This window comes from Channa argus, chromosome 10, assembly GCF_033026475.1.
Source record: "Channa argus isolate prfri chromosome 10, Channa argus male v1.0, whole genome shotgun sequence".
Taxonomy (NCBI): domain Eukaryota; kingdom Metazoa; phylum Chordata; class Actinopteri; order Anabantiformes; family Channidae; genus Channa; species Channa argus.
In genome coordinates, this window is record NC_090206.1 from 22,868,221 (window position 1) to 22,884,602 (window position 16,382).

Below are 16,382 nucleotides of genomic sequence, written 5' to 3' on the forward strand. Positions count from 1 at the left end.
AAAAGAACGGTTCAGAACTTACTCGCATAGCAGTATCCCATTCTCCAAGGCTCCTCTGAAATCTTTGTCACCAAAACATCTTCCAGTCACAGCCTACAAAGAAAAGGAGTGATTTAACACTTAAGAGGGGACTGCAGATCAAAAACAGAACATCAAATGATCACTACAGCCTCTAAATCTACAATCTAGACACACAAACACCACTTGGAAACAAGACATTAGTGTAACAACCTTTATCAACACTCCTTTCACGTCTTTCCTTTGCAGTAAATCTTGGGAATGGTACGGAGAAGAGCACAAAAAGCTGCTGGCCGTTTATCAAGTTTCTCTCTGGTTAACAGTGCTAAACACTAACAAGCTTGACATAAGCCGTAATCATCCTGACCAATTGGCTCTGGCAGGCTAATATGTTGTGACAGAGGATTTATTGGGCAAGAGTTGCTGAGACCCTCAGAGGAGGAGAAGCTGCCTGTTCACATGGATTTGCACAACTATAACACTTCATGGTGTCTTTTCTTTAGCAAATTGTCTGTTCCAAAACCTTTAAATCATTCTTGTTTGTTGTGAGGCCTTGAAGAGGGTAGGTGTTCCAGAAATGTTCAATCGCAGCAAAGTTTATGGACCAAATCTAATCCAAATGGCTGATTTATACTCCTGGCGTTTAAGCTTCAGCTCTAATTTTAACCTTCCACCTTTAGATATGTGAGAGAACAAGCCGTCTCCTAAACACATTCGACGTTTTGCAAGAAAACAAACAGCTTTAGTGCAAACACAAACCCTGACAGTGAAATAATTGCCTCCCACTCAAAATTATCTGCTGTTGCAAAACTTTTAGGGCCAGGCCCACTTAAAGTCCATTCCAAATCCATTTATTTTCACACACATTAGCAAAAATCTGGCCATAAAACAGAGAGGGGACAATTCTGGATGGCTGCTGTAGACGCCAAAAAAAATTATAAGATTAAATTTCTTGAGTTTCTTTTACATTTATTTGCACAGCTGTGGGGAAAAAAAAAGTGCAGAGAAGTAGAGTGTCTGGCTCTGCTGGGGAATTGTCAGCTTCTTGGCCGGTCGGGGAGTCTGGACCTGTTACAAAGGAAATGGACTGCCGTATTTCAGCGTGTAGGCTGACATTGGGTCTCATTGTTACATCCTGCAGCGTGCAGGAAGGCATTATGTTTGGTGCCCAAGAGTTAGACAGACAGACAGGCAGACAAATATAGACGCACAGAGAAATCAAAGTAGCAAAGTCTCAGTCTGCAGTATGCTGACATGCCACTATTCCCTACAGACGCAGCACTTGTGAACATGAAATTATGTATCTGGTGTGGACAGCACAAAGTGATGAATGAAGCCTATCAAGAAGTCTGTAAGGCTGCCACACAGTACAAACATATAATGCACAAAACCCATATTCTATAATTACAATTTAAGGACTTACTAGTCAGAAAGACATTTGTTGAAATAGACATGAATAAACATGATAAAGCCTGATTATATACGCACACAACATGCTTAAATCGCCACAGAGGTGATGACATAAAACCCAAGTCCCGTAGCCCATTGCATAAACTTAAATTTAGTTTGAGGCTTAACAAATAACGTGCCTCATGTAATCTGGTAATGTGCACAAAACCAATGAGTGACAACATGTTTATCTGGTTTTACAGCCTGCTTGCTGACTCTGCAATGTCCAATACTTGGTTGGGTTTATACTTTGGTGTGTTTAGAGAATTTATTAAAATTTCCACATAGAAATTTTTAATCAGTGAGCTTTAGAGACTCTGATAAATGGTTTGTTACTTCAGCCAGGTTAGTCATTGCCGGTTTCCATCTGTATTCATGCTAATCAATCCGCAGCCTTTAGCTACATATTCAACATAAAAGCATTGGAAATTAATTAATCTTCTTAACCAACTCTGGGATTGATTAGTGATAAAAATTGTTAATCTGTCAACATGTGTTTTTAAACAGATTCAGGCTAGTATTAGGGGTGATGTAAAGTTAGAATGCAAGACAGAAGCTAGGCCTCTGCATCTTGGCCACCGTTTGTAAGACTCTGCTTTTAACCTGCTGTTATACAGGCACCATCTTTTTTTTGTGTGTGTGTTTCTGCAAAATTTGAAGACAGTTTGTATTAATGTTTAGTGGGGACAAACACAAGTTATAGGTGTAAATAGAAGCTAATGAGCTTCCTTAAGGAGATTTAGCTAAAAGGCCATTGTGAATGCATGGCACCACCACTTCTTACCACAAAGAGAAAACCAGGGGACAGTCAGCCCTAAATAAGTTTTTCTCTAAAACTCGGGAGACAAATTAAGAGGAGGAAGAGAGGATAGGTAGCTAAATTACGAGATGTGAAAGGAACAGAAGAGGAGGGGGGCTCCACTGTTAGGAGTTTAGGGGATGCAGGTATACAGACAATGGGTCGTCTGCAAGCTGCAGGTGAACCAGCAGAGAAAAGCAAACCCAGAACATCCGGCTGGGACCTAGAGCAGTTAAAGAACTTCAAACATAGCCCATGTTTCGATCAAACTACCCATGGTGGGCTAAGTTCCAATTTCTGACATTATAGGTTTAAGCTAAGTTTTAAAGAATTTACTAAACAAAGCAAACAAAAAACTCGGAAACAGGATGCAAGGTGAGTATTTGGGAGCCTGAAGGGAAGTTTCAAGAGTCTCATGTAAATAATAGAGTGTTTGGCCAAAATGAGGGCTCCCGACAATTCGGGGAAAAGCAGCACATGCACAAGGTAACGCACATAATAAGGACGAGGACATTGCACTATGGGGCTTGAAGGACAATGTCGGCAGTGTTTCAGTCTGACATTTTGTTCACACAAACACCTCCTCCCAAAAAAAGAATATAATGTTCAATATAAAGCTGGAGCGCTGCAGAAGTCAAGAAGATATCCATATTTTATACACAATAACTACATTTCTAGTTCTTCCTTTACACAATAATGTTCTTTAGACTTGTACAAAAGGAAATAATATTGCCATGTGTTCACTGTAGCTCTACACTGTGAGAGATCAGCGTATCATGACCCGGATCTCAGTCAAGATTCAGTGGCCTAGATACTTTTATATCTGCAGCCTAAAACAATCTGCAGCTGAACAGAAGACCTTGATTTATGAGCTGCTCAATAAATGTGTCAGATTTTAACACTATGCTTGCTAAAACTGGATGACTTCTTGCTACTTTGACATGTAGCAATCAGTCTTATCCAGGATCCCTGATCATATAGTAAATATGGTCCTACTTTGATGTCTTGCTCACAGATTAAGATAAAACATGGTGACTGACTGAGTCAAAATGAAACTTGCTATTATTATTAAAATGAAAAAGTAGGTCACTTTTATGGAAAATGCGTGCTTGCAATTAAAAAATGAAATGCTTCCACAGGTAGTATTAACCAGGTTTAAGTTGGAAACGTGAACTGATCATACAGTACATAAATATTGAGCACACACAAATCTGTATGCATTTAAAAACATGATTTCATCCACATCCAAATTCAAAATTACCCAAACCTCCAGGTGAAAACTCGTGTATCAAATGTCAGGTCAATTCATATTCCCTCCTTTGGGGTTCGAACACATTGACATAAATGAATGTTTTTTTTCGCTTCAGGCTATTACACACTATTGTACTATTGTGAAGTGTAGAAAACATTTGGTTTTCTCATTATGTTGCTGGCTAGTTTGGCAATGACCATTCAAGAACTTGATTCATGTACATCTGTTGCTCCCATAAGTGTCATCTTTAGTGTCCTGTCTGTCTAGACTGAACGCTTAGTTGGAGAACACACATATTTAGGAACTATAATATGTAGATTCGATGTGTTTTTCTGGTAACAAATTTAGTGTGGATAGGTAAAACACATTCACTGGCCATGCTAGGCTGTAGCTGAACAAAATGTGCCCGGACAAACAAGATACGTCTTTAGTCACAGCAGCAACAGCTAAAAATAAAACACTTATTATGGTTTAAAAGATATGGTGTACAGAAAAACAACTCATTTAAAGTGGTCAGTAAACCCCAATTCCTTAAAAAACATCACCCAGACTAGTGTATAGTATGATTATTTTGTGATCACAAAAACTAAAATGTGGATAGGTAAGTTAGGATAACAACAGTCTATGATGACTGGGATACTGGAATGAAAGGAAAGAAAAAAGTTTTTTAATTAACACCTCTTTGGAAAGATGTGTTCTAAAATTGCTGGAAACTTCTGGATCCGAATGTGTTTCCAGACGGCTGCAGGGTCATACGAGGGGACTCAATTAAAAAGAGGAATGTGTCGCCTTTGTTGTGTTCAGTGGAATGTCACCCGCATTGTCTCAAAAACAATCAAACGACGCTGGTTGGCTTTTTTTCCCTCCATTTCACTTCCTTCCCTTGAAAACCCTTCATGTCCAGACCAAAGTTATTCTCATGGATTCATGTCCAAAGTGGCCATCATTATCACTTTTGTACCAACAAAGAAAGGAAGTCTGTTGGTTTAGAAATGCATGAATAAACTTTACAAAAGTTAACTTAGCTGTTTTGCCAAACCATCTTTCCCTGAGGGCGGCCTAGTGTGTTAATCTATTTCTTGCTTTAATGAATTAAATAGTAGAAAGATCAATTATGTTTGACAAATCGTGTCAGCCATGGACTCTTACGCAAGAAAAAAATAAGTAGTTTGAAAGGGATACAGGTAAAACACTGTAAATTCAATCACGAGTGCAGCCAGATTCCATCATGCATCCACTCAGCCCATGACTGTATCAGTACCCCCCCCACCCAATCTGAATGAGCTTAGTGTAATCCCCTCTACCGTGATAGCCTTCCAGTGGAAACAGATCTATTGCAATACAGTCGTAATCTCACTGGTCCTGCGTTGGATGGCTACTTGTGCCAAACTAGCAACCAATATTTCAAGGCTTGCAGACAAGCTAGTTTCCGTGGCTTGAGAAGAAAAGCACTACTTATTTCAAGGGCCTGGGGCGATCAGACTGTTAAAGAGTTGACAGCTGTTAGCTCAAGAGCTGGTCAACACAAACAGCAACGTGTGCTTCCAACTGCATGCCAGCTTTAGAGTCACACGCCTGCTTTGCATTCTGAAATGTTCTACTTTACAGGATGTTGATTTAAGTGTGTTGCTTAATCCTGACGGAATCCATCACTTATGCACCAAGTTCAGCAACAATCGTAAACACATCTTCTGGCATACAACTAATTATCTTGATAATTCATCTCGGCAAGACAGCTTAATCTGTAAATGCTTATGGATCTGATTAACATTACAAGAACAACAGTGTGCAGCCTGGCTGTTAGTCTGTTTTCTTCAAAGAGCTGAACAATAAAAACACTCGAATTGTTTAATACGTCAGTACATAAATCAACTGAGTCGAATGCCAAGTATTTATAATCAAATAAAATCTATCTTGTGGCTTTGTAAGTTATTAGATTTATTGAGGGGGAAAATAAATAATTAAGATCAAAGAAACTAAGTATTGAAATAGGTAACATCTAAAATTTCATATGAAGGGGCCCTTTAGCTGTGCGTACCCTAAACTCAAGGAGATTCAACGAGTTCAATCAAAGGTCAGGAGTTGTACATCCATGTGATCAATCATATGGACCCTGCCACTAACACAGGGATCCTCCATTGTGACTATTGTGAGTTTCAGAATGAGCTCGGCGTGTGGGTGGAAGCAGTGAGGGAGGGAAAGTGCAGTCAGGAGCTGGGGGACGTGATTGGAGCGAGTTGCATTATTATCCTCAGATAAGTGTGTTGGCATGAAGTAAAGGTTCCCAATCTAAACTGAACTGAAAAATCACTGTATGGTATGAGTTGAGTTGTATGACTTTTGGATGTTTTCCATTTCCTACACAGCATACACGATAATGTCATCTAAAACTGGATTTAACCAGTGTGGGATGATGGGCACACATCGGACCAGTCACACGTATGACCAAATTAAATGCAACTTTTAATCAGATCTATACATCAATTTAGATTCATTTTTGATTTGGGGTCTCAAATGTGAAGATTTTTCTGCTCAAACAAAAAATAAAAGTGACTTACGGTGGCTGTAGAAACATGTTTAGTGAACACTTGCAGACTGCCAAACTCTACTTTAGTAGAGTTTCTACTAAATACAAGGTCCCCCAACATCTTAAAGAATAAGGCATGGTATTACACACTGAAGAACGTGAGGGGGTGGGGTTTGTCTTCTATGCATTGAAGACAAAAACACACTTTGTACTGTTGCGTTTTCGTTTTTTCGTTTTGGTCAGAGAATGTTCCCATCCACATGGTGGATCCTGTGAGAGTCATCTGGCGTGGGAAACCTTACACAACCCCTGATTAGTCATGTACTGCTCCTGCTCAGCAAGATGCACTGGTTTCATCTTACTAGAGGCTGCAATATATTTTTATTATTTTGACAGCTCAATTAGATGAGAGCTGTCAACTAAACTGAACCTATAATATACTATCTATACTTATACCATACTCAATTAGATACAACTGTACAATCTAATGCAATCAAATACAGCATCTGCCATGAATTCTACTTAGGATAAGATAACAGATGTACCTAAAGAAGTGGTCAGTAAGTGCATTCATTTATAGTATATGATTCTTCTGGAATTATCAGAAACATACCAGTAAACTCAGCATACTATAAGAACACAAACTGAAATTAATTAAAACTTCTAGTTAGTTTCAAGCTAATTTGCAATCAAAAAAAATTATGACTCCCTACGGGCTACTGCTGTCAGCTACACTGGCCTGCAGGGACACAAATTTCCTCAAGGCAAAGCTGTCTTTAATGTCACACCTGTCTCTCTGGAGACAGTTACACTGTCAAGATAAACGGAATAAGCTCTGAATGAATGTCTGCCGTTTGTGTTAACACTGTAAATGCGGAGGCCACCTGGACGTCTGGTCCTTCTGCGCGAAATTCTTAAACATGTCACAGAAGAATATGTAATAAAAAACATCACGTTAACACAAACAAGATGCCAACACACAACGAGGATGAACTTTAATCTCAGTTTAACAGCCTCTTTCCTTATGTTAGCAGAACAATTCAGATATTTCTTTTCAGTAAACAGTAAGTCATCTTCTTCCTCAAACAGCCACAGCACCGCATGAGGACTGGCTACCTTGAAGAGTTAGAGGTTGTACTCTGGGGCATTTCTGTTCAACTTCACAGCACAGTAGTGCTGGCTTTCCTAAGTCTGCCATGTTTTAATATCCCATTGTTTAAAAAATAAATACGAATACACTCATAACACTGAGTTTTTATATATTACTTTACTACTAAACACTTCCCACCAGCCCCTGCAGATACACACACCTACAGTGCATGCAAAACCATCTGTCACCTGCACATGATTACAGGGAAATGTGCACACTTTGCACACATGCAGGTAGATCCTGTCATATTTAATTTAACACTATGTGAGAGTAATTCCCAAAGACAACTGAGGAACTTTTCCTCAGATATGTTTTCTAGATTTTTCTAGATTAAGCTCAGCTTTTGCAACTCATTTCAACAGAGCTATGAATCAAACACTTCTCAAGAGAGGAGAGACCCACGTGACACATCAGTATTAACAATGCTTCAGCGCGACATGTGTAAAGGTCAACTTACAACTCTGCTTTCTTTGATCCTTTGTTGCTTTGTCTCTTTTTGTATTTCTCAATAAAGAAGTGAACCCTAACAAAACAGTTACTACTAATTTGTTACTGACACATGTCGTCCAAGTATGTTGGGAATTTCCATTAAAGGGGCTCTCGCAAAGGTGCATTCTTACACTTTTCCAACATCAAACTTTACATATATAGTGTCAGCCGATGCCAAAAAGTGTTAAAACTCATTATCTCAAAATATATATAAATAAAAATAAGAATATAAGAAAACTGGGCTCTTAGACAAACATGTTCACCATCACAATCACTGGAAATCCATAGTTCAAAATCAAAGATTCTATATTACAGACCAACTACTTAGTTACAAATGTCCAGTCGGTAGCACTAAGTAATTAATACCATCTTAAAAGCAAAACTTTAATTCAAGACTCAGGACTATTGGCACTATAGGTTTTGCTGCAGTGGCAACATTCTCAAATCTCAAACCTGAGTGACAAATTATGAAAATTCCAAGGGGCCAAGAGTCTGCACTCAATTACAAACATAACGACAATTCAAACAATATATGTTTTAAATAATCTTATGATAAAATAATTGCAAGTAATGGAATGCCAAATAACAAGATTATTAAAAAAGAGTGTTTAGTTTACATCAGGCAACTTCCACAAATTTTGTACTTCAATGGGCAAAATGTGTTCATACGTCATACATAAGGAACTGTTCTGTCATTGTTAAAGCTCTGTTTGTGTTTCTGTGATTCTCATTGGCTTTTACAATAGTTGTTAGATTTCTAAATTTGGCTATGGAAGTGATTTTTGTTTTCTGCTTCCTTTCACATGAAAGATGAAAAGTGGAATGGCTTTATGCCAGGGTTCACATTAACCCACATCGTTTGATGAAACTAAAAACTAAACAAGAAGGTCAAACTTTCAAATGTCTCCAAAACAGAGCAATGTGTTTTATGTCAAGTTGTATATTTTGTCCACGCATTCTTAAGCTCATCTTTACTTTTAAAGAAAAACAATAATAGAGCATTCAATGCTAAAGAAAGGTGGAAGAGTGATGCCTGTATGAATATGAAAAGGTTTAATGTAACAGGGATAATGGCATTTGCTTTTATTCAAGGCATAGCAGTAAACAGACTTTATGAGTGATTTTTTTAATTTAAATTTTTACAATAGTTGTATGCAGAGTTCATGGAAAACACGGTTGAGAATACCAGGAGGGGATAGACTTGTCCTTGTATGATGTTGAGGTAAGAGAACTTAACTGTCCTTACATATCGCCAATTTACGTTAGATATAAAACTGATTGCTTAGTTAAGCAGCATTTCACTGAACAGCATTTCGTGGGTCATGAAGTCACATGCTGGGAATATTCATCTCCTTCCAAGAATAACACTGACACCCTTCTCCAGTGATTAACAGGTCTGACCCCTTTCATCCTCTATTCCATGTGTTCACAGAGTTTTCTTCTGTTGAGTAATATGAGAGAAAGGAAGTGAGTGTGTGTGTGAGAGAGAGAGAGCAAGCGAGCGAGCGAGTCAACGAGGAACAACAACATCATGACCTAGGACTAAACTATTAAATTGCAATATTTTTGCAATGTTGCAACTGTCATTTAACATGTGATTTTCTTAAAAATCATTTTCTGTAATAATCAGCCCAAACATCTGAAGCTTTCTTCATTCACTCTCACTTTCTTCCTCTGCAGGCAAGAGAGGGCAGTGTTTGAAAGTCTTAACTAGTCCTCAGATGTGTCCCCGGTTTTCAGCTTCACCCATTATTTTTAGCAGCAGTGTTGGACCAATTTTTTACCTGTACAGTGGATGGATGAGGATTTTACTGTACAGCAAGTCATACTTTAAGTACTACAGTGTTGTACTCATATTGCAACTCAGCACTGACAAGTACATAAATGAAAGAACTTCTATTTAGACTGGGGAGAAGTGGTATCAGGACATCCTTACTGAAAGTACTACAGGAAATGCTTAAATCTTTAAGAATCTAAATTAAAATGTAGTTTCTACATTTGCTAACAAACAATGTCATGTCACATAGAGAAGAATTTACATTCAAAGCATTACACCTGGCATGCAGACAGAGGAGACTGCTTTCCTCCAAACTTGTTTTTCTAAGAGTTTAAACAGTCTGAATTCTGAAGCCTGGTTCCTTTCCTTATGCTTCCCGTACCCCCTCCACTCTTGATAAGCCCCTCTGATTAAACGAGGCAAATTTCCTGCAACTAAAACAGCCTAGCCCAGAGCTAAATTTTAGTATTCCAGCCAGCCCGTCCCCATTTCCACCCTGATTAGATAATGGAACCATGTTTAGGTTGTGGATTAACCCCACTCCTGGCCCCCACTGGTGCTACTCACTTCCAGCCCAATGCCCTCCCACCTTTTTCTCCCCCATTTGTCTTACAGACTCTACAGGGCCTTGAGCCTACATATGATGGAAAGGAAGAAGCTGCCTTGGGAGTTGTCTTGGATAAAGTCAAGGAAAGGGAACCTGTGCTAAGAAGGACAAAGGAAACTCATGCCTTGCATGTGACTCAAGTCTCATGTGAAAAAAAAGAGTTTTGGGTTGGGTTAAAAATGATAAATGAGTCTGCTGCAGGCTCATCTTATTTCACATACTAGTCTCACAAAAGCAGTGTGCAAATACTGGATTTAGAGCAACTCGTCAATGTCAGGTGTTTCCGTTACAACGCAACAGCACAAGTGATGAGGTTTACTATTTACAGTGAGGTACAGGGGTTGGGGGGTAAACAGGTTTAGAGGATCGTATGTTTATTTGCTGCCATGTCCACTTGTATCAAAAGGTTTGACAGTGGGGAAAATTTGGAACAGGGTCAGTTTTTACTCTGTAGATATGCATCACTAACCGGGCCTATAAAGTTTTGATAACCCTATGCAGACACTAAACTACCAATAGGCAAAAGGCTGCTGAGAAAGGAGTTGGGTGAAAGGGAAATTGTGTGATTAACAACAATGTCCCTTTAGAGGACTTGGGGGACCATTAGGGTGAGACAGGGACACACAAGACCTTCATTGTGTTGGTTTAAAGGATGTGTGTGAACTCCCATCTGTGACAGATATGCTGCTTCTAACCACTGCCTGGGTGTGCAGTTACAAATCCTCATTCTGCTAAACCAGCTCACCTAACACACTTTTTGATTTTGAGCAAAATTAAACAGAGGAAGCAAATCTGTGAAGGACTTAATAGTAAATCACTGTGTAGACAAGCCAGGCAATGAAGAAAACCAACTGGGAGAGAGAGATGTAATTCATCAGGTGACATGTAGGGAAGTACTTTAAAAAATAGAAAAGTTGCTCATGGTAGAAACTTACTGCTTGTTGCAAAGATGTGAATTTTGGGGCAGCTACAAGCCCCGTTTATCATGCAAGTGCTTAGGGCTATAAGAGCTGGTCAATGTGTAAACTCAATAACCACCAAAGCAGTGCAACTTCTTACCACATTGTGCATTCCATGGCTACAAAGACTTTAGTGACAACCCCCCACAGTTTTGCAAGATCTGAAACAAAGAGCACCAGTTCACGGAGCTAAGCTTCCTAAGCAGCAGGGCTTTTCCAGGGACTTCCACTAGTCTCCAATATCCTGCCTGCTACAGTTTCCATGAGGCCAAGGGCAACATCCAGCCATCAGCTACACTGGGAGCCACAGTCAGACAGACAGCCAGACGCCCTGGTCTTGACCTGTTGGGATGGGGTCATGTTAATGTTCATTAGTGACAACTGAAATGGTCTGGCAACAGTGACGTTTGTCACTGTAAATTCCAAATGAAAAGTTCTTACTTTGTGGATGTTTTTAATTGAAGTGTAATTTTTCTGTTCACTGAGAAATACAAGATTTGGCCTGGCCATGCTCAGTACAGTATCCAAGCAACAGACCTTGGATCATAATAAATACAGCAAGGATGATTAGCAGATTCATCTTCATGCTGTCATTTAAGAAAGGGAGGCCTGTATAACAGCCAATCTAAACAAAAAGGAAAAAAAAAAGCCCCCCTCCAAATTTTCAAAATAAGATTCTGTTCTCTGCTGTGTACATGTTTAGACATGCCTCTCCTCTTCTCTTGGCAAAGCTTTGTCCTCAGCAAGACTGAACTAATCAGGAGCTTCACTGACACACTGTGTCAATACAGGAAGACAATGGGCTTAATCAGCATGTTTACAATGTCTTCTGCTCTGACAAACGTTGGATGTTTGAGACATTGGCCAGTGGTCCGATCAGCATGATGATAAGCATAAGAGGATTTCATAACAATTTGGTTCCCATTACACCCACACCATGCTACTGGCATTCTAAAATTTTGAAAGCACTAGAGAGTAATCCGTCGTTCAATGAACAAAAACACATAAAGATGAATACACAATGACATTTACTCTGTATACATATTTTTAGCATAGATTAATCCGCCGAATATTTGCATTCCTAATTTCTCAATTATTACAATAATTGTAATTATTTAAAATATGTAATTGTTGTAAATTCCCAAATAAAAACCAAAGATATGGGGTTGTAAATAAATGAAATGCAATAATATACAAATAAATGCACCATGAGTGAAACTCCTGTTTTGTCTTGAATCATTTCATTCTTCATTTGTTACTACAACTATTTAGGCCTCCAGATACTTTCAAGGGTCAAATGTTGACTTAAGGATTACACACAAGAAAGAATTAGGGATTGGACTGTTCAAGGAAAAATATCCAACCTATTCAGCTTGCTAGTCACGCTTTGAAGCAAGTGTTTACACAGAAATTTACTGGAAAAGCTTCCTGTGTATAGCCATAACCCCATGTAGTTGGCAAACATGAAGGGCAAAGTGTAGCTCTCACACAGTCTTGAAAATGGCAGGTCTGATTTGCAGTATGGGACCGGTACAGATTCAGTTTTAGCTATGACTTATAAAAAAAAGAAAATAGGGGATAAAATGGTGACTGTGTGCAAGCACTGTGCAACATGTGTGGTTTATGCTAGCAGCAATACCTCCAGCATGATAAACCATTTAGGAAATCCTCCCAGCTTGTCTGTTGACAGCCAGATATCCACACAGCATTTAAACTGCCTCTCCATGAAGATTCACACAGGGTGAAATTCATAGTAAAAGTATTGGGGTGTTTATGGTGAAATGCATATAGTTAAAATGTTTAAGTACTGCTAAGTACCTGTCGCTGTCACATAAGTAACCCAGTAATGAAAATTGAATGAACAGAGCAGTGTCGTTCTGAAAGTGTAACGTTAAAGGTTGTGTTTGGTTTCTGCTGCACTTTGATGATTTAATTACATTTATAATGTGGACATTATTACATAAAAATAACAAATCTCCATTTTTTGGTGGTTGTACTTACTGGAAAAACCTATTATTTTAAATAACATTTAAAGAGTTTGACAATGCAGAAGTGTTTAAATTCTTTATGGTCTTCTCCTGAATTTGTGGCTATAAAATAATATGGCAATTGTTGGTTCATTGTTACTGTATATTCATTTTTATACATTTCCTTATTGCTGTACATTAACACAATCAGCCTCAACAAATATTAGTTTGCCTGCTGAGGTGTGTAACAGCAGGAGGATCTTTTATTTATGATGCTGCCACTGCAGCAGAATTAAGAGTGAAGTTTTAAGTTTTATTGACTTTCTTTTGACTTAAATATTTTTGCATAGAAGTAACGATATTCCTGTTTCCCAAAGGGTAAGACCCCACGTCATCCCCGGGAACACGGGTATCTGTCAGACCAAGTTAACAGTGAGCCGTCATAAGAAAAGGAAGCAATGGAGCTATGGCTGGGTACTGTTAAACGATTTTAAATAATCGGTGCTGATACCAATACCCTAACTTCTATACTGATCAATACTGATTGATACCACTTCTAAAAAGTCAATTTTAACTGCAAGAAAATTACATTACATGACAAAGCTTTAGTTCTGTTTCATTCCTTCCGGACTGCTGGTGGCAGTAAACAATGTGGATTTGTCTCCTTGTGCTCCATGCGAGGTGACATCTAATATCTACAAAGTCATGTGTGTGACATGAATGTTTTGTGAGTTCAGAGCAGGGATTATTGTGCTGACCCCCTCACCAGCTATAGTAACTATGCTAAATAATTATTTTTGTGAAGCACAACTTTAGATAGAAGATGGTCATGAGCTGTACCCCAAATGGTCCCTTTAGGGAAGCACTGTAAGATGTTAGGATGCATGCAGCTCTTGTTTTAGAATAATTATAGCAATCAGCAAACATAACAAGCCTTCCTGAAAATCAAAAAGATGATAATATCAGTGTGAAACACACGCAATGGCAAACGGAACGAAATAATAGCAAATATTTAGCCGGGCACAAAAAAGGAGGAAAAAAGTGACAAGAGAAAACCACTGAATAAGCAATTGTGATGAATGTGACAAAAAGCAAAAGGCAGCCCCATGTGACTGCATGTTAAACCAAAGTCTGAATTGTTTCACAACAGCTTCTAGACCTATAATCCTAGAAAGTTCAATGCCCAAAGCTTAGGCTTTGCTCATAATGCACATGTTGCGTAGCAGCTGTTTAAATAACTGATTATATCACTGAGAATATGAACAAGAACTAAGTATATTGCTGAGTGAGTAAACAATACGAAACATTTAGTACAAAGTGTCTGAATGTGTGGGAAAATAGTGCGGTGATGATTTTACATACATGATCTTGTCAAGTTTAACAATACAAAATAGCCTATTTGGATTTATTACTTAACTTGCAAACTGAAATAGATTAAGTCAATCAGAAAAACTACCAACATACAATTTCAACAAGAGGATGTGAATAGGGCTGTATACAACACTGGAAAAAAGCTACATTGCAAAATTTGTTTTCTTTTGCTCATATATATGTGACAATATAAAATAAATAGGGACATTTTCACTAGATGACATGAATAACTTAATTTGGAAAGAACTGATGAATGAAAGAATAATTGGGGAGATGTTTGTAGTTGAAACACAAATGACCTATGCTCTGCCCGATCCCTGAATGCTCACTAAGGATGAGGGAGGTGGTGGCGGTGGAGTGTTGAGGCAATTCATTCCTCAACATTTATTACTACAACTATCTGGGCCTACAGGGCCTTTCATTTGTCAAATGTAGCCATGAACTTAACACACACACACACACACACACACACACACACACACACATATACAACAAGGCAAACACAAATACTGAATAAAACTCATGGACATGTGCTCAAAAGGCCCATAGGATATGCTGGATAATACCAAAGTTGGACTCAGGCCACATAGGAAAGCTGTTATTCTTGCTCCCTAAAAGAGGGGAGGGGCAGCTGGTGAGATTAATCAGATTTAGAGTTTATCCCCTGCTATCAGCAAGCTAATGGAGATGACAGCACTCAAGAGACAAGTACTGAAAGCTTTACCATTCCACTGTGGGCATGTAGGTTGACACTCTTAACTGGAGAGACTTGCAGTTACTTAACTGGTAGCATGTCAATCAAGCACACTACAGCGAGACATACTGTATATAACGTCACAGCACTGGGTCTAAGTAGGTATTTGTGTTCTACAAGTGCTGTTTCTAGCAGGCTACTTACCGTTTAGTAAAATAACCCCATCAAAACCAGTAGCAAAATACCCTTCACAATTTAACATTAACCATTGTGCCTTTGCTATTGTAGGTCCACTCAAAGAATTCCCAGTACTATTAAAGTGTAGATTAGTCAAAACAATGTAAGCAGGAACATTCAAATAAGAGAGGCCATTTAGGCAACATATAAGGACATAATTTGGCCTGTTGGACACATTTAAAATGCATTCTTGAAGAGTGTGTTTACACTGGGTTAGTAATTCAATAGGAAATGCTAAGTGCAAAGTCACAATTAAACAAATGGCCTCTCTGAATTGCAGGGCTGAAGGAGTGTGAGGGGACTTCTGTCTGCTGCGGTTGTTATGGGGTCTGACCTGCTGCAGCTGGAAAGAACAGGACATGTACTGTACAAGTCAAACAGATGCCATTTAGTGGATGCTTTTATTCCTCCACTACACTGAGTTCCTGTATTTTCAGCATGATTGCGTTTAGGAGAAATCCGAACCCTTCACACTGGCGTTAGTAGTACCAGGCTGTAGACAGAGCTGCAAACAATCGACAGCTGACAGTTTAGGACTACATGACACACTTGTAAACAGTCATCAGCATTTGACTGCCAAGGTTGACTACTTATTTCTGAAGGAAAAGAATATTTTTATTGCAGTATTGTTCGGTTCTCCCTATTTCTGTCTCTGACAAAAACTCACTGCATACAGCTACATACAGTATTTCAGTTAGAATTAATATGGTATGCTAAACTTAAACATACATTTTTTAAGCTAAAGGATAAAAAGAGCATACAAACTGGTGCACCTTCTCAAGTTTGTTACACTGTGTGTGTGTGTGTGTGTGTGTGTGTGTGTGTGTGTGTGTGTGTGTGTGTGTGTGTGTATTTATTTATTTGTCCTTTCAGCTTATCCCGTGAGTTCAGGGTTGCCACAGCAGATCATTGTCCGCATGTTGATTTGGCACAGTTTTTACGCCGGATGCAATTCCTGACGCAACCCTCCCCAGTGTCTACCGGGCTTGGACCGGCACTGCACAGCTGGTGAAGGGGAACGGGCTTTGACATATAGCCGGGACCGGGTCTGTGGACCGTGGACGACTGCCTTTACCAACTGAGCTA

The 16,382-nt window shown here is 38.9% G+C and overlaps 1 protein-coding gene across 15 annotated transcripts in view; it reads right to left on the reverse strand.

The window, feature by feature from the left end:
- The window catches only part of LOC137133842 (LIM and calponin homology domains-containing protein 1-like), a 72,421-nt gene that overhangs the window by 49,122 nt on the left and 6,917 nt on the right, over nucleotides 1-16,382 (reverse strand). For 14 of the 15 annotated variants that reach the window (XM_067517841.1, XM_067517838.1, XM_067517846.1 and 11 more), the window contains exon 2: nucleotides 23-93. In XM_067517841.1, coding sequence (XP_067373942.1) covers nucleotides 23-93 — 71 coding nt within the window. Of the gene's footprint in view, nucleotides 1-22; nucleotides 94-11,127; nucleotides 11,370-16,382 lie in introns of all 15 variants that reach the window. The other variant, XM_067517842.1, reaches the window with a different exon arrangement.